Genomic DNA, 15,252 nt, shown 5'->3' on the forward strand with positions numbered 1-15,252 from the left:
GCCTCAGTATTAAATTTAAGTTCTGAGGTATTGCTGACAATTTTGCAGCCTTGAAATTTTACCTGGACGTATAGATTTAGGTCGGTTGTGTTTAGTGAGATGGGGGGGGCACAAAGATGACAGTAGAAGCTCAGCGTCAGTCAGCGACAGCCAAGCGGCTGGATTTCCAGGCATGGCAATGACAGTTGTTTCGGGATTGCTGGCACTGCAGTCCGACGGTGCCCAGAGCTCGGAGTGTTTTGACAGGCAGCACAGATCGTCAGCAGCAGGGGAGAAGAAGCTGCTCAAGCACAGCTCAGTCAGGAAGGCAATCAGTATGTGTCACAGTTATGGTTGTGGTGAAATCTATTTTTCCACAACTGGACACGACAAGGAAAAAAACCCCCTCCTGCTTGTGAGACTTCCCACCACAGGATGATCAGCACTGTTTCAGCCTCACTGCGTGGCAGCACAGTACTGAGTACTACTGTGCTGCGTTTCTTCTGCAGCTGGTGGCACAGTCTGATTACGTGCTCTACTAAACAGGAACTCTGGGTTATGTAGCGGGGTGGCTGCTCAGTGGCCAGCACTGGTAATACACTAGACTTGACAGTTCACACTAACTGTTATCTATTCAAGAGGCCATCTGGTTGACATCACTTCATAACGTCCAGGATGATGAACAGAGCCATTTCCAGAAATTGGTAAAGTGGGAAGAATTCATACAATGATTTTAACAAACATGATCTGTATGAGCAAGAGCACTATTTCTGCAAGACTGCTGTTTTGAAGTCAATCAATAAACAGATCACCCGACACGTGTTATTGTTTACCTCCTCCATGTCCTGTTTGGTACTTGATCTCAGCCGGAGCTTGTGCTCTTAACGGCTGCAGCAAGACTTCAGCTCCTTCTCTCTTTAAAAGGATTGTTGGAAAGGCAGAGAATCAATGTAGCAAAACCGAAAAGACAAGGCCTTTCAATGTAATAGGAGAGTGAAGTACCCTAATGCACAGAGAGGTCAGCTCTGGCACTCGGCCCAACAGCAGGAGATCAGCACTGTGAATCATAGTCAGGTGATCAGTTAGACAGACGTTCAGAGGTGGAGAAAGTACACTACGTGTTTGGGGAAAATCCAAAATTAAAACATGTCCACTGCATTATACTTTTCTATACTTTTGTCTTCATTCAGGCTATACTTGTAAAGAAGTGAAAAGTGTATATTATGTACATATTCCCTGTATTTGTATTCTATTGTCTTTCCTAATGCTCTCATTCTGACTATCTGCTGCTGTGACAAGTGAATTTTTCTGACACAATGTCAATAAAGTTTTATCTTATCTTAAATTATGTTATCGTTCCCAAACTAGCCAGGAAAAAAACCAAACATCAAATCATAATTGCCTTTCAGGGCATCTTAAATTTATAAGAAGAGCATTTTAAAGCAACAGAAACACAAAACCTACAATATTATAAATTACATTTGCTGCAAGTAAATTACATAAAAGTATGTTTGTATTCATTGAAACTTTCAAGGGTTTGAACCTCGCTTTGTCTACTTCCTCAAAGTTGGAGATGAATAAAATAGAAACTAAAAGCTTGTATCTTATACAAACTAAGTAGCCTATGGAATAAATGTCTTCATATTTTCTTCCGAAGAAACGTTTGTCAACAAACTGCTTTTAAATGATTTGTACATCTCAAGGATTTTGAAATGTATCGACACTAGGGGCAAGGCAAGGTTGATTATATTTGTCAGTAAAGACTCAGACAACAGGTTTGCGACTCCCCAGGTACGACTGCTCGCAGATATGTCTCAATGAGTCTGTGGTCGTCAGAGGGGATGTGGTGTTGACTGGTGAGTCACAGCATCGAGCCCGACAAGAACTGGGCATTATAGCTGAGAGAATAACTGAGGGAGTGAAGCACAGGAGAGCCAGAGAGAGACATCAGCCCTCTCTTCTATTTCCTTGTGTCGGCTAATATAAAACTCTCATTCATTATTGATGTGAGAGAACCCTGAATTCTTCTGCTTTTCATTACTCCAGGGAAAAAACCAGGCTAACAGATGTCAGGCATCCTTGCCCAGAGCTGAAATTGTCCGATGCTAGCAGTTTTTAATTAAATTTTTTGTTCCCTAAATTATGCTCAAACTTTGAATGTGTTTCAACGTCTTAATTTACAGATAAGATCTTTATATTTCTTCTCTCTATTCAACCATGTCAGAAAGATGAATTTTCGTTCTGCTGAAAAGAGAAAATTTCCAAACACTCAACAAGGAAAAAATGAAAAGAACATCTCCACACACTCGTCCATTCACGGTCACTATGGTGATGGCTGCGTGGTGACGGAGGGATGAAGTTTCTTTTGATTTAAATTTCGATCTAATAGTGTGTCACCCCATGCTGCTATGATTGTAGCCTGTTAGAACAAACTCTGATTAGCCTTTCTATGCTCTGCTGTACCATTTGCATCAGTACCATTCAGAACACCTTTTGGATTTGCCTTGACACGTTTGCGTCTCCCCGCAACCGCTGCTAATCTAGATTTCTGTCATTTACATTAAAGTTAACCTTAAAGCTGTTTGGTGCATTTTACATTCAGTCTTTCTCATTAAATAACACTGTAGTTTTCAATGACGTTTAACAGTCTGATGATTCTTGACCAATGGACAGGCGGTTCCGACCATGTATACTGGCGTCTGCTATGATGAACATATTGATCGCATTTCTTTTCTCAATAAACATTTGCTACTTCATTTTTTCATCCATGTTTGCTAGCTTTCGGTCTTCTTCCCTGCCTTTACAGGCACATTGCTTAACTTTGTTGCATGTTATCCCTCCACCAATAGTATGGTTGAATAGTGTGAAACCATAGCCGTGGTAATGAGGTCTCTTTGATACACACGCTCGACCCAGCGTGTAGAAGAACTTCGATAAATGACAGAAACCATCTTTGAGAAAATTGTATTCATTGACCTTCACTGCAGCCAACCTCCAAGTGGCCATCGAGATGCTTTGGCTTTGCTTTCGGGGAGATGTCATGTCGTCCATCTTTATAAACAGTCTATGTGTGCAACCAATGTCAGGGTTCACATTACACCACCTGGGACCCAGTCGTAAAAGCATTGCTCAATAGTGCCTCCAGAGGCCAATAAGTGGACAGGGTGCCTGTAAATTACCTTCATCAATGTACAAAATTGTCGCCCCTCCATTACTCACTCTGTTAACATTTAGCCATTGCAGCAGAGATCTGGGATCCTCTTCTGTCCCTTCAATGGAACAACAACCCTTCATAGCAACAGTGGCTTCAATACATTTCTTATAATTTAAGTAAATAAACAGGATTTTATAAATTATTTAGGAAATTAGTACGAATGAAAATATAAACATCCCTCTTTTATACAAGCTCAGGCTGCACATATGTATGTATTTCATATGTACATTTCCAAATATTGTAACAAAACCCCAAAATATGTCATTATATGTTACCAAACAAAAAATATAGGCTAATTAAGATTCATGTGTTGTAGGCATAATGTGGAGAGATAAACGTGGCTTGGAGATGAGGTTGACCTTGACCTTGGACCCTGGCCCCTAGCCCCTGGCCTCTGGCCCCTGGCTGTATTCAAGCATTGCGAACTCATTGACCTCCTCCTCTGTGTTTATCAATAGCTGGACAACCTGGATGAGCAGGCTGCACAGATCAGGAGGGAGTTGGATGGTCGTCTTCAGATGGCGGACCAGATTGCCAGGGTGAGTCAGAGTCTGCGGGGGACTCAGGATTGTTTCTAATATGCTTTGTCGTATACTTAATATGTCACTAATATGGTGTGGCATCAAGTGTGAGCTGCCACCCACAGAGGAACAGACTTTTTTTTGTAGAATGCATATTTGCCAACATTTATTGTATATCTTTTACACTTAATTAGCTATCCATAATCTAATAATAACTTGGATTTTAGAAGCTGAATCATTTACTTCTTGTCATCAAGGCTTTGGTTCAGTACTGAATCTTCTCCGGTTCTGTCAACAGGGTGGTAAATTCCCCAAGTTCGTGTCTAAGGAGATGGAAGCCATGTACATCGAGGAGCTCAAGTCTTCAGTGAATCAGCTGATGGCCAATCTGGAGAGCATGCCCGTGTCCAAGGGTGGAGAGTTTAAACTGCAGAAGATGAAACGGGGACACAACACCTCCATCATCGACATGGGCCAGGAGGACGAGAACACACTGTCCAAGTCTGATGTGGTTCTGTCCTTCACTCTGGAGGTACCCTGCATGAGCAACGACGCTATAGAGTAGTCACGTGAATGTAAAAACCTCATTGCAGTACAAGGTTTTAACCATTCTGACACATTTCTCAGGATTTCTGTCTCTAGCCACATGGAGCGAACATTATCCCATTCGAAAGTCTAAATTCAAATAACTCATAAATCAGAGCTGTCGTCAACTCCTCGTCAGCTCCAGACTAAGTATAGAAACAGATCACAGACCTGTACCAGGGGCCTGAACAGATGTTGTCTGAAGAACAGACTGACAGACTCACACAGACACGCACACACACAGACACACAAAAACCCATTCACCTGCTCTTTAACGGGGAACGTGAGTCATCTTGTTATCAGCATGTCTGCGATGAGCTATCACCACCGCACAGGGAGCCATCACACCTCATGCCTTATGATGCAGTGCTATTTCAGAATCAGGAGGTACACAGTGTGCATGAATATGACACTATTTTTCCGTTCCTTAACACAGATGTGGGCACACAACATGGATTTTGAATGCTGTGATTATTTGCACAATAGTGGCAATTAGGTATTTGTGTGAGGTGGTAAGTGCGTGGTGTTCCGGTGAAGCCTAATTTTCAAGTTTGTTTACTTTCCAACTGATTGGCTGCAGCAGCTGCCAGAAATCCCTCAGCGACAGACCTGGGAAACCTTCAGAGAGTCGAGCTGGAATCAGCTGCAAGTTAGAACAGAAAACCTTTAGCATTTTGGATCCCGGTATATGAGAAATATTGGTATCATGATGATGCTCAGGGACGATCGTGATATGATCTTCACATAAAGTATAAGTTCATGTTTATGTATCTTAATGTTTTTGTTTACTGGTGCTAATTGAGCGTGCATCTGTAAGATAACAGGACCGATAAACCATATGCAAACAGCGACAGTCAAACCTAAATTGGCGCCATGAAGACATCAGTGGATCTGGTGGATGGTTTGTCCTCCTAACAATTTACAGTTTCGACATAACCACCACCCCTGGTGATTTAGGATTATGTTTAAGGTTTGATGTAGTAGAATAAACCCATAAGCAGCTTTCCTCTATAACCTATTTTCCAAGAGATGACTCACTCCTCATCTACAACCTTCACTGAGGCTTCTGTGCTTCCCAGGTGGTGATCATGGAAGTGCAGGGGCTGAAGTCTCTGGCTCCGAACAGGATCGTCTACTGCACCATGGAGGTGGAGGGAGGCGAGAAACTCCAGACCGACCAGGCAGAGGCATCCAAGCCAACGTAAGGACCTAAGCATAACATCAGAATTAATGAGATGCCTGTATGCCTGTTATTTAGACTTTATGTCATTGATCAGCCCTTTAAGACACGAATGAGACATCATTAACACAGTTCATCACCATCGCCCACATCCCACTCATTATCGCACATCAGGTAGGTACGTTCAATGTGTAATTCACTCTATATCCACTATGGCAGGTCCCAGCAGTTTGCACGTATCCAAAAATACATTGTTCCCTCACTTCTTGTTCATGCCAGAATGATAACAAGGTCGCGGTAAAGAAAAAAAACACACATCTTTCACTAGCCACATCTGCCTTTAGTCAATATTGGACGGCACAAGATGGAAGAGAAAGCGTCCATGAAACATTCATGCAAATAGGAGCTATTTTAAGGTCCAGATATCTTCCTCTGATCTCCCTAATTCAAGAGCCATTTTATGAAGAGAGTATGAGAGAGATGGAGGAACATGAATGAGAGAAGGGATTAGAGGAGAACATGTCGAGGGTTGTGTGTGTGTGTGTGTGTGTGTGTGTGTGTGTATGGAAAAAACATGTTTGAGATAAATGCATTAATGTGCATACTACTGCAGGTTATTTGCATACGGTAATTGCTTGTATTTGGTGAATGTGCTCAGACTGACATTCTTGCTATTGTATATTTACACTTTACCCCTGGTGAATTATTGATTGAAGGGTTCATAGTGTTCTAATGTTTCCATTAGAATGATTTTCTTTGTAATTGTGTAGTAATTCTTCAGTTGTTTGTTTGTTTTTAGCCACACAGTCGTATATTTTGGAGAAAGAACCGTAAGAGCGCAAGCACTGACACATCCATTTATAGACCTTAGATTGATCCACAAGGTCACCTTCATGGCAGCACAATGCCTCCATCTGACATCCACACAGCTCACCACCAGCTCCACACCATCACTCGGCCGCTTCTCTGCTCTCCACATGCTGGAACTGGCTAAATGTACATTAAATCACAATTAATTATGAATGTCAGAGGTGGTTACAAAAAAAAACAGCTTTCCATGGTTTGAAATTGACACCATGTCCTAAATACCTCACAGAGAGAGAGAGAGGGAGAGAGAGAGAGAGAGAGAGAGAGAGAGAGAGATTCAGCTTGCGTTTATATTGTATCTCTGAGGCGGCACATGGCAGCATGACATGTTGGCAGCCGCCTATAACAGCACGAGGTAACAAAAAGCCTATATACTGTATGTTGTGTAACGTGATTAGAAGGAAAACGTGTTCACCCAGTGTTTTTGTCCCTTAATCCTTCGGGCTTATGAAGGTGGAGCTGGTTTATGAGGTTTGGTCGTTATCAGTGAATGACTCACACAGTTTTTCACGTTCACATGCCCACATGTACATTGAAAACAGTGTTGGTCACTTTAATCTCTCCTCATGCACATACTGGCCTCAAACAGATCTGAGCTTGTAAAAGGTAAAGTTTGTCATTTTTGGAGGAAAAAAAAGCTCATTTGTTTTCTTGCCAGGAGTTTGATGATCAATACCACTCTCAATCCCATTAGATAAATATGTAGCTGGAGCCTGCAGCTGATTAACTAAGATTAGAAAATAGAGATTGGAAACAAGAGGAAACTCTGTCCAAAGTCAACAACTCTCTGAATATCACACAAAGCTATTGTGTTTAATCTGCACAAACACTTATACAACTGACAGTTTCTAGTTTTATGAAGATTATTAGTCATGTCTTCACTCTTGGAACCACCGCAGACTCAAGGAAGTTCATATTCAGTCAAAATTGAAATGGTATTTCAGTAAAAACAAAGTGAAAAATCAAGTGGGTATTTTCTTCGTCTTTTTGGTACCAAATTTCCTCTTCGTGTTTCTGTTCCTCCATCATGGAACATTAAGGAAACACTGTGTTAACACCAAGAGGGACTCGAACTACAAATACAGACTCAGGCTCATGTTAGTGTCTGTTGGACTGAGCATGTTAGTTTTGTCCATGAGCCAAAATCTGAGCCTAGTCTTTTCTGCTTGGAGTCTGTGTTACACCTTGTTTATGTTGGTTGCCTCCACGTATAACTGCATTAAGGTCAGCAGCACCATAGATGCTTCACTGCCTCCTAGTGTGAGCTTCAACATGCTCCATGATGTGGTGTGATACATTAAATAACTGGGATCTGCTTTGCATGTAAAAACCCTTTGGAACAAAAGTCAAACCTTTATTTATTTGTTTATTAGCTCTTCAATCTTTATGTTCTTTTACTTTGAGCTATAATTAAATAGATATCTCTCCCCTCTCGTTTTCTTCAAATGCAATCTTAAAGCATTTTTATTATTATGCCGTTTACACAGCATTTAGAGTCACCTTTTGCATTCGGAAGCTGCTTTGCAAATGAATTGCCTTGCCTTTGCGACATGCCTGTGATAAGGGTTAAATTAGTACAATACTCCTGACAGCAGAAGATAATTTTAGCCAGTCTGCAACACGCTCTCTGTGTTGCAGACCCAGAGAATAATTTTGGCTGATTAGACGGCTGTTTTTGTTGAATAAAAATCTTGCCACGTGCAGGCTTAAAGTTGTCGGGGATATAAATAGCAGGGATGCATTTAGAACAAGCGACAGCGAGGCAGAGGAATAAAGTCTGTGTGGTTTTGTCCTACTTTGAGATGTTTTAGATCCGTGTGACTCTGCAGTATTTCCTCTTTTAGAAATGACTTTAAGCCTGTCCCCCATCGCCTTTCCTCTGGGATAAAAATATATACTGCTGTGCCTGTGTGTGTGAGTGTGAGTCCATGAACAATTAATTGTCTCCCCTCCCCTTCGCTGCAATCCAGTTGCAATCCCCAAAAAGTCAGTTGTCGAGTCAAGACTATTTTTAAATAAAGAACAAAAAAACTGGGATTTTGTCTCTTAGGTTACTGTAATACTTGTAAATTAATGTTTGACCAAAGTGCTGAAGAGGCTTAAAATCCTCAAATAAAAGAAGATACAAATATGTATGTATATTTATATATGTTTGTGTGATTGCTGGAGATGAGGTCACGGTGTAGGGACACGCACGCTGTCATGGAAGCTAACCTCTGGAGTGTTTTGTTGTGTCTTTCAGCTGGGGCACCCAGGGGGACTTCACCACCACACACCCTCTGCCCGGTGTCAAGGTGAAGCTGTTTACAGAGAGCACAGGGGTGCTGGCGCTGGAGGACAAAGAACTGGGCAGGGTAAACCTACTGTCGTAATATTCACTGTTATTACCTACACAGAAATACGCTGATCTGAAGACAGGAAAATCACTTGCTTTAGATGAGGTTCAGTTGAGTATTTTGTCAAAATGTCTGGTGTATTATTACCAGATTGTGAATCAGAAAATAACCTTTTTTTGCAATCATGAAGTCGAGGTTGTCGAAATGAGAAAACTGCTCTCGTCCAACTGAATTTAGATTTTTTCATCTGAGCGTTTTTGCAAGTACAGGAGACGTGTGGCTCCCAGCATGCACTTCTCATTCACACGAACACAAACCAAATACGCTGTATTATTATAAGGGTGATTAAGAAGAGCTTCTTTTCCAATATCTATGGACAGATTTCCAATCTTTAGGTGTCACTGACTCAAATGTAAAGAGCAGAAACATCTCTCGGTTTTCCCCCTGCACTGTCCTGGGGTGTAACTGTGTAAGGACACTGTGATAGATGGTTAATGGAAGGGGGTGTTTGGGGTTTGCGTCCGGGCGCTGCACCTCAGACGTCCCTGTCATGGCAGTGACCTTGGCTGTGACAAGGCTCTTTGATCTCCCACTGCAGCAGCAGCGTTGGCAGGAAGGCAGGCTGCTTTAAAGCTCTTTAACTCCGCACAGAGAGATTAGGCCTCCTCTTCGGGGAGGCAGAGGAAAGTGCCGCTCTGTTTCTCGACACTGACTCACGTTATTCTTTCACTTTTGCAACACAAACACACTTAATCACCAGTCCTGGCAAACACATGCATCGTGTTGCTGAATGTCGCACAGGAAGAGATTAAAGATTTACCTCCTGGATATCTGGATTAATAATCATGAATTTTGACTTCGCTGTCTTTTTTTTTCTTTTCATTTGAGTGCAGGTCGTCCTCCACCCAACTCCTAACAGCCCCAAGCAGTCAGAGCTCCACAAGATGACTGTGACCAAGGCTTGCCCCGACCAAGATCTCCGGATCAAACTGGCCATACGTATGGACAAGCCACAGAACATGAAACACTGCGGGTGAGGCTCCCGCGGCCGTGTTAACTGTGTTGTGACGTTCCCATGTGCTTCTCATTTTCCATGTCTTTCTTATAGAACTCCAGCCCTCTCGACTCCTTGGCCTCATTTCTAGTCACGTAGCATGGAAAAATACTGTGAAGAGCTCTACTCCCCCTGGTGGACACCAGTTTATAGATTTCAAAATACAGATTTTTTTTGTCATTTGAAGTTGGAAAAAAACTCAAAATAATGAGGGCAACATTTATCGAATTCCCATTATGTAACCCCGAAGCAAATTCTCTCATGTCTGAAGCGAAACGCATTTTAATGAACTGTTTCTGTGTGATTGTATTGTTTTATCTCCTTGTGTGTGAACCATGTTTTGACAGGTATCTGTGGGCCTTTGGGAAGAATGTGTGGAAGCGCTGGAAGAAGCGATTCTTTGTTCTAGTGCAGGTGAGATATCTTTGAAATAAACCAGTTTTTAGCCGAAGTGAAGTAGCAGTGACCTTTAAAGTTGGGATCATTGCTGTTTTAAGCCAGTGACATATTTAAAGATTCAATTAAACCAACTGAGTCACAACCTTTAGTGCTTTTTGAGGATAAAAAGAATGTTTGCATTGTCTGAATGTGCGTAGATTGTTTTTTTTTTCCTGGATTACGTAAAAACTACTCAACAGATTTCCATGAAATCTTTTAGAGGGGTGGGTTATGACCCAAGGGAAAAACTTTTGATGCAGATTTGTATCAGGGGGCGGATCCAGAATTTATTTTTCTCACTTTCTTTAAGAAAGTGAAAAATCTGATATATATTTAGGGAACAGATTTCTATGAGTGTGTACAATTTGGTGCAGCTTGATTGAATTTTAGGGGACTGTTGGGCCTTGATGAAGGTATGCACTCTTCTGAGAGCTATTATTTCTCTGATTTAAAATTACTTTAAGCTTTGTCTTTCAGAAACAATATACAATTCAACAGCTTTTTTCTTTCGCTGGTTGAAGTGATGGTTCATAATTTGTTTTACAGGTGAGCCAGTATACATTCGCCATGTGCAGCTACAGAGAGAAAAAGTCAGAGCCACAGGAGCTTCTCCAGCTGGACGGGTATACTGTGGACTACAGTGACCCCCAGCCAGGTGGGACATCACACCCACACATCACACAACTTCAGGTGCATGTACATTATTAAAAAAAAATCATCTACTTGTATTTGGTTATGTCCCTGTCCCAGGCTTGGATGGTGGCCGGGCTTTCTTCAATGCAGTAAAGGAGGGTGACACTGTGATGTTTGCCAGCGATGATGAGCAGGACCGCATCCTGTGGGTCCAGGCCATGTATCGCGCCACTGGCCAGTCCCACAAGCCCGTCCCACCCACTCAGGTCCAGAAACTCAACTCCAAAGGGGGCGCCTCAGCCCAAATGGATGCTCCCATTTCTCAGTTCTGTAAGTAGCCTGGAACACAACATGGCCACCTAAGCAGAAAGCAGTTTCCATCCACCCAAGCAGTGAAAGCTCTAACCCATAAATGTCTCACGCCATGCGCTCCACACTGCAGTCACAAAATGTGCTGGTAGAACTAACACACAAGCACGCGCACACATGCCTTGATCTCTCACAGATCCCTCCAGCATCTGATGGACCCCCACTCATTGTCACCACTCCCACAGTATTTAAAGGTGCAACTCCATGCTCTTCCATCACTGTGTTCACAAGGAGGTAACCAACCCGAGGTAGACCTTATTGTACAGCAGCAGGATATGGCGTGAAAACTTTGCATTAAAAAGCTAAATAGGTCACCAAACATAAGATTTGAACATTCAAGCCTGCTGGGGTTGAATTCAGACCGACAGTGCCAGGGTGTGCTGCTCTCGTCCCGACCGTAGGCCTGTTTTTAATCTAGCTCGTGGCGTCAGAGGGCAGCTCTGCAGGCGGCCGCGGTTCTGAGACCCTTCTCTCAGATTGTTCCGTGCTAACTGAATGACGGCTATAAGCCAGAAGTGTTAACCAACCTGTCACTGTACTTGCACCTCTAAGCAGCCCACAGCTCAGTTAGCAAAGTGAAGGTAAGACTGTCGTGTCAGTAGTGTGGCATCTGTACCAACTTCTCTTGTAACTGTCTCCTGTGTCCCCCCCGTCATTAAGGAAGGGAATACGATATGTTTTTTTGTAAGTTTCGCTACAAATTCAGCCGGCAATGCTTTTCTTTACATAGTCCGTTTATATTCGAATTGTTTTTTTTGGGCGTATTCTGTCAATCGTTCCCTTCTTGTTCTAGAGCAAAAGTTAAAAACTAGCGCGTTTTTGCTCAAAACAACACTAACATAGATGTTCTGACCCTCGGAAGTTAAGGTCACATACCTCCTAGCAATCCACAATAATAGATCCTGCTATTCAGAACAAATCATATTTTTTGTGTGCATTTTTTGGACTCAGATTGAGAATGATTTCTTTTACAACTATTTTTTTTTTTTTCTTAGGGTGGTAGAAAAAAAAAATTGGCATTCAATAGAAATACTTACTAACTAACACCCTAGGTTTACAGTGATGATAATCATAGTTATAATGATAAGTAAATTGTAAAAAGCCCCAAGTCTATGTCACTCTGTGTTAATCATATCATTGTAGTTGGACTATATGAACCACATGAATTGGACCAGTTATTCAGAATCCTATTACATAAATTCTATGTTGTTTCTCCATTGGTTTCTTTGTCCAGTATGTGATCGTTCTTGTGGTTAGTTGACGCCTCTGATGCCAGCTGTTGCCATTCAAAGCCTCCTCACAGTGGCACAGACCTCCTACCCCCCCTCCCTGAAACATTGTGGCACACCACGCGTACATGTTTCACCCCCTGGTGGTCTTGAATGGCACTGGGACCATAACATACACAGCCCTCCTGACTCTGCTGCAGTGGACTGATCGAAAAACAAGAGTTCTATGAAGGTTCTGATTTCATTTCAAGTAGTTTTTTCTACTCCTTGGAGTTGTTTTGTGCACATCACACGCCGTAAGGGTTCCATTAAATGTGAATAAACCCCAGGAAATACAACATATTAAAACAATGTGAGGATATCATACTGATCAATGCCTCTAGAGCTGGCTTTAAGGGTTACTTCAGTGATTATCATAAATGTGGAAGTCAGCTCCATAAAGTCAGTCCCAAACACTACAAATCCTAAACACATGACTTTTGCCCAGTAAAACAGACACCAGACATCTGGGTAGTTGTGCAGACTCTGTTCTAAGTTTGCGTTTTTCAACTCCAACCAAAGTTAGCTGTGATGACATCACTATGACATCACTAGGGTTTTATTTTAAAGACTTGACAAAGCTCCTTCAGACACAGAAGACGTTATACAGTGGATTTCTCGAGGTGCATTTCATCAGTTTGTTAAAAAACCTTTTTAATATCTGCCCAAAGAGAAAAGTTACTTTAATGATAACAGCAAAATACAACAAATTGCAATTGAAACTAAATAAATATTAGTTAAATAAATTTAGTGTTTGACTTCATAGTCCACTGAAGCTTCTGCTTCCATCACAGAAACAAAAAACCGAGACAGATGAAAAGGTCAAATCTGTTTGGATGGAAGAGGAGACATACGTCAAATTCAGACGAGGAACAAACATCCGCTTTGTTCTCCACCATTTAAAGTTTGACACAAGCTTTTTTAAATTTGCCCTCTTCTTCTGAAATATTTTATCGGCACCCTTCTGGAAAGATTACCAACTTCACATAAGAGTAGTGGATGAAAACGCACATTAATTCACAATTTAATAATTTGTGCTACATTTGGATAAAAAAACAGTTTGAGGAGTTTAAACTGACAAGTGGAATGATCTTTGTGTAAAATAAGTGGAGTGCTCCTTTAAAGCGCGGCACGATTTATTGCTATTGATTTATCTATTTGAACTCGACCAGGACCTTCATATTCTCTTTCCTTTTAAAAAAGACAGGCATCTTTTACACATGAAAGCGACTGTTGGGGTTTGACTTCATCATGTAGGTGTATGTGTTTGCCGTTGTCCCTTTTAAAAGTAAGACTTGTGTTTGATCTGCAGTCAGACAGAGGGACAGTACTTAACGTGTAGCTCTCCGACTCCTTAAGTACTTGTCCAAAATCCAGAATAAATAAGCTGCAGTGGAGTGATGAGGATCGTAAAATTCTCTATTCCTCCCTCTGTCTGTCTCCTCTCCTCTTCTCTGTCTCTGTCGCTGTCTCTCTCTCTGTCTCTGTCTCTGTCTCTCTCTCTGTCTCTCTCTCTCTTTCTTATATGCCTCAACATCTGTTGTCAAGTTCACATATCCTCACATATGCTCACACACCACCGCCCACAAACTCTCATGTTGGTATAGGTTGTTGTTTTTCAGTTGTGTTTTCTTCTTCATGCTTTGCCTGTACCCTTCTTGAGTAATGCAGCTGCTAGGTCAGGGTCTTTCGTGATTGCTCTCCTCCAGCCTTGTTGCTAGTCTTTATGTTATTCTGGTTTGTCCCTTCTTACCCTGCTGTCTTCTAGCTGGACTCAAGGGTAAGTGCTTCCCTGTAGCCGGCACAGCTCAGATAATCCCCGCTGATTATCTGACAAATGCAACGTTCTCTCTCTCTCTCTGTCTCTCTCTTCTCTCCCTCTTATCCTTTCTCACGTCTCGCTTCATGTCTTAGATATTAGTTGATAACTTTTTTTGTTTTGTTTTTGACGACCTCTACTTGATGATCAAAGTATAAGCATCCATTCGTGCCAGTATAGGATGCATGTACTTTTTATTCTAAGAACTTATTATTTGACTCAGCTATGGTTAAAGTTGAAAATTAGAGCTGTTACTGCATAATTGCCTTCTCTCTTTTTTTCACATTGGTGATGGGATCCCTCAGAGTAAAGCAACGGGATGATAAAATGTGACCCCATTAGAAAGAGTAAGCAAAGTAAACATCTCCTATGATTTTTAATGATTTAAATTTCATGAGCTGAAAACAAACTGGTGACTCTTTTATTGCGGATGAGATCTAGAAAGAAAATCCGATTGGTTTGTACGCTCAACGATAGAAATGAGGATAAAGTGTGAATGATGACGGCTGTGATGTTAGAATATCTATTGGACGCATGGGTGAAATTTGTCCCGAGGGTTGATCATGCTTTACTGCAGAGGGCTCAATTGCTTTTAGTTCTTCTCCTTTTAACGTTTTCGATGAGAGTTGGCAAATATGTATGCGGAGTATTCTGAATGCCAAAAGACAAGGAGTAGCTAATGCCGCCCCTTCTTACAATAAAATACTCCGGACCCCCCTCTCCCCCTCTCCTCCTCCTCCTCCTCCTCTTACAGTAGATGGGCTTGTAGATAGAGGCTAGACCGGTGTTACACCTCCAGAAAAGGAGAGATCTCATTTTGATTTCTTTTGACTGCCCTTTGTTTGCCTGAATAGGAGAACACCTGTGTCATGTGTCCATATACTTTTGTAACAATTACAGGAGTTTTCATTCATTTCCCCCGCCCCCCCCCATCTCCCAGAGAATGATACAGTTTTGCCTCTGTCAGCTTCATGCTATTTACCCATGTA

General features: G+C 41.8%; 1 protein-coding gene across 10 annotated transcripts in view; it reads left to right on the top strand.

The window, feature by feature from the left end:
• Positions 1-15,252, top strand: part of cadpsb (Ca2+-dependent activator protein for secretion b) — a 60,170-nt gene that overhangs the window by 22,353 nt on the left and 22,565 nt on the right. For 6 of the 10 annotated variants that reach the window (XM_035152814.2, XM_035152815.2, XM_035152817.2 and 3 more), the window contains exons 4-12: positions 3,652-3,732; positions 4,013-4,246; positions 5,379-5,500; positions 8,589-8,700; positions 9,576-9,715; positions 10,084-10,150; positions 10,721-10,829; positions 10,925-11,137; positions 14,213-14,224. In XM_035152814.2, coding sequence (XP_035008705.2) covers positions 3,652-3,732; positions 4,013-4,246; positions 5,379-5,500; positions 8,589-8,700; positions 9,576-9,715; positions 10,084-10,150; positions 10,721-10,829; positions 10,925-11,137; positions 14,213-14,224 — 1,090 coding nt within the window. The remainder of the gene's footprint in view (positions 1-3,651; positions 3,733-4,012; positions 4,247-5,378; positions 5,501-8,588; positions 8,701-9,575; positions 9,716-10,083; positions 10,151-10,720; positions 10,830-10,924; positions 11,138-14,212; positions 14,225-15,252) is intronic. The other 4 variants (XM_035152816.2, XM_035152824.2, XM_035152821.2 and 1 more) reach the window with 1 other exon arrangement.

This window comes from Hippoglossus stenolepis, chromosome 3 (assembly GCF_022539355.2).
Source record: "Hippoglossus stenolepis isolate QCI-W04-F060 chromosome 3, HSTE1.2, whole genome shotgun sequence".
Taxonomy (NCBI): Eukaryota; Metazoa; Chordata; class Actinopteri; order Pleuronectiformes; family Pleuronectidae; genus Hippoglossus; species Hippoglossus stenolepis.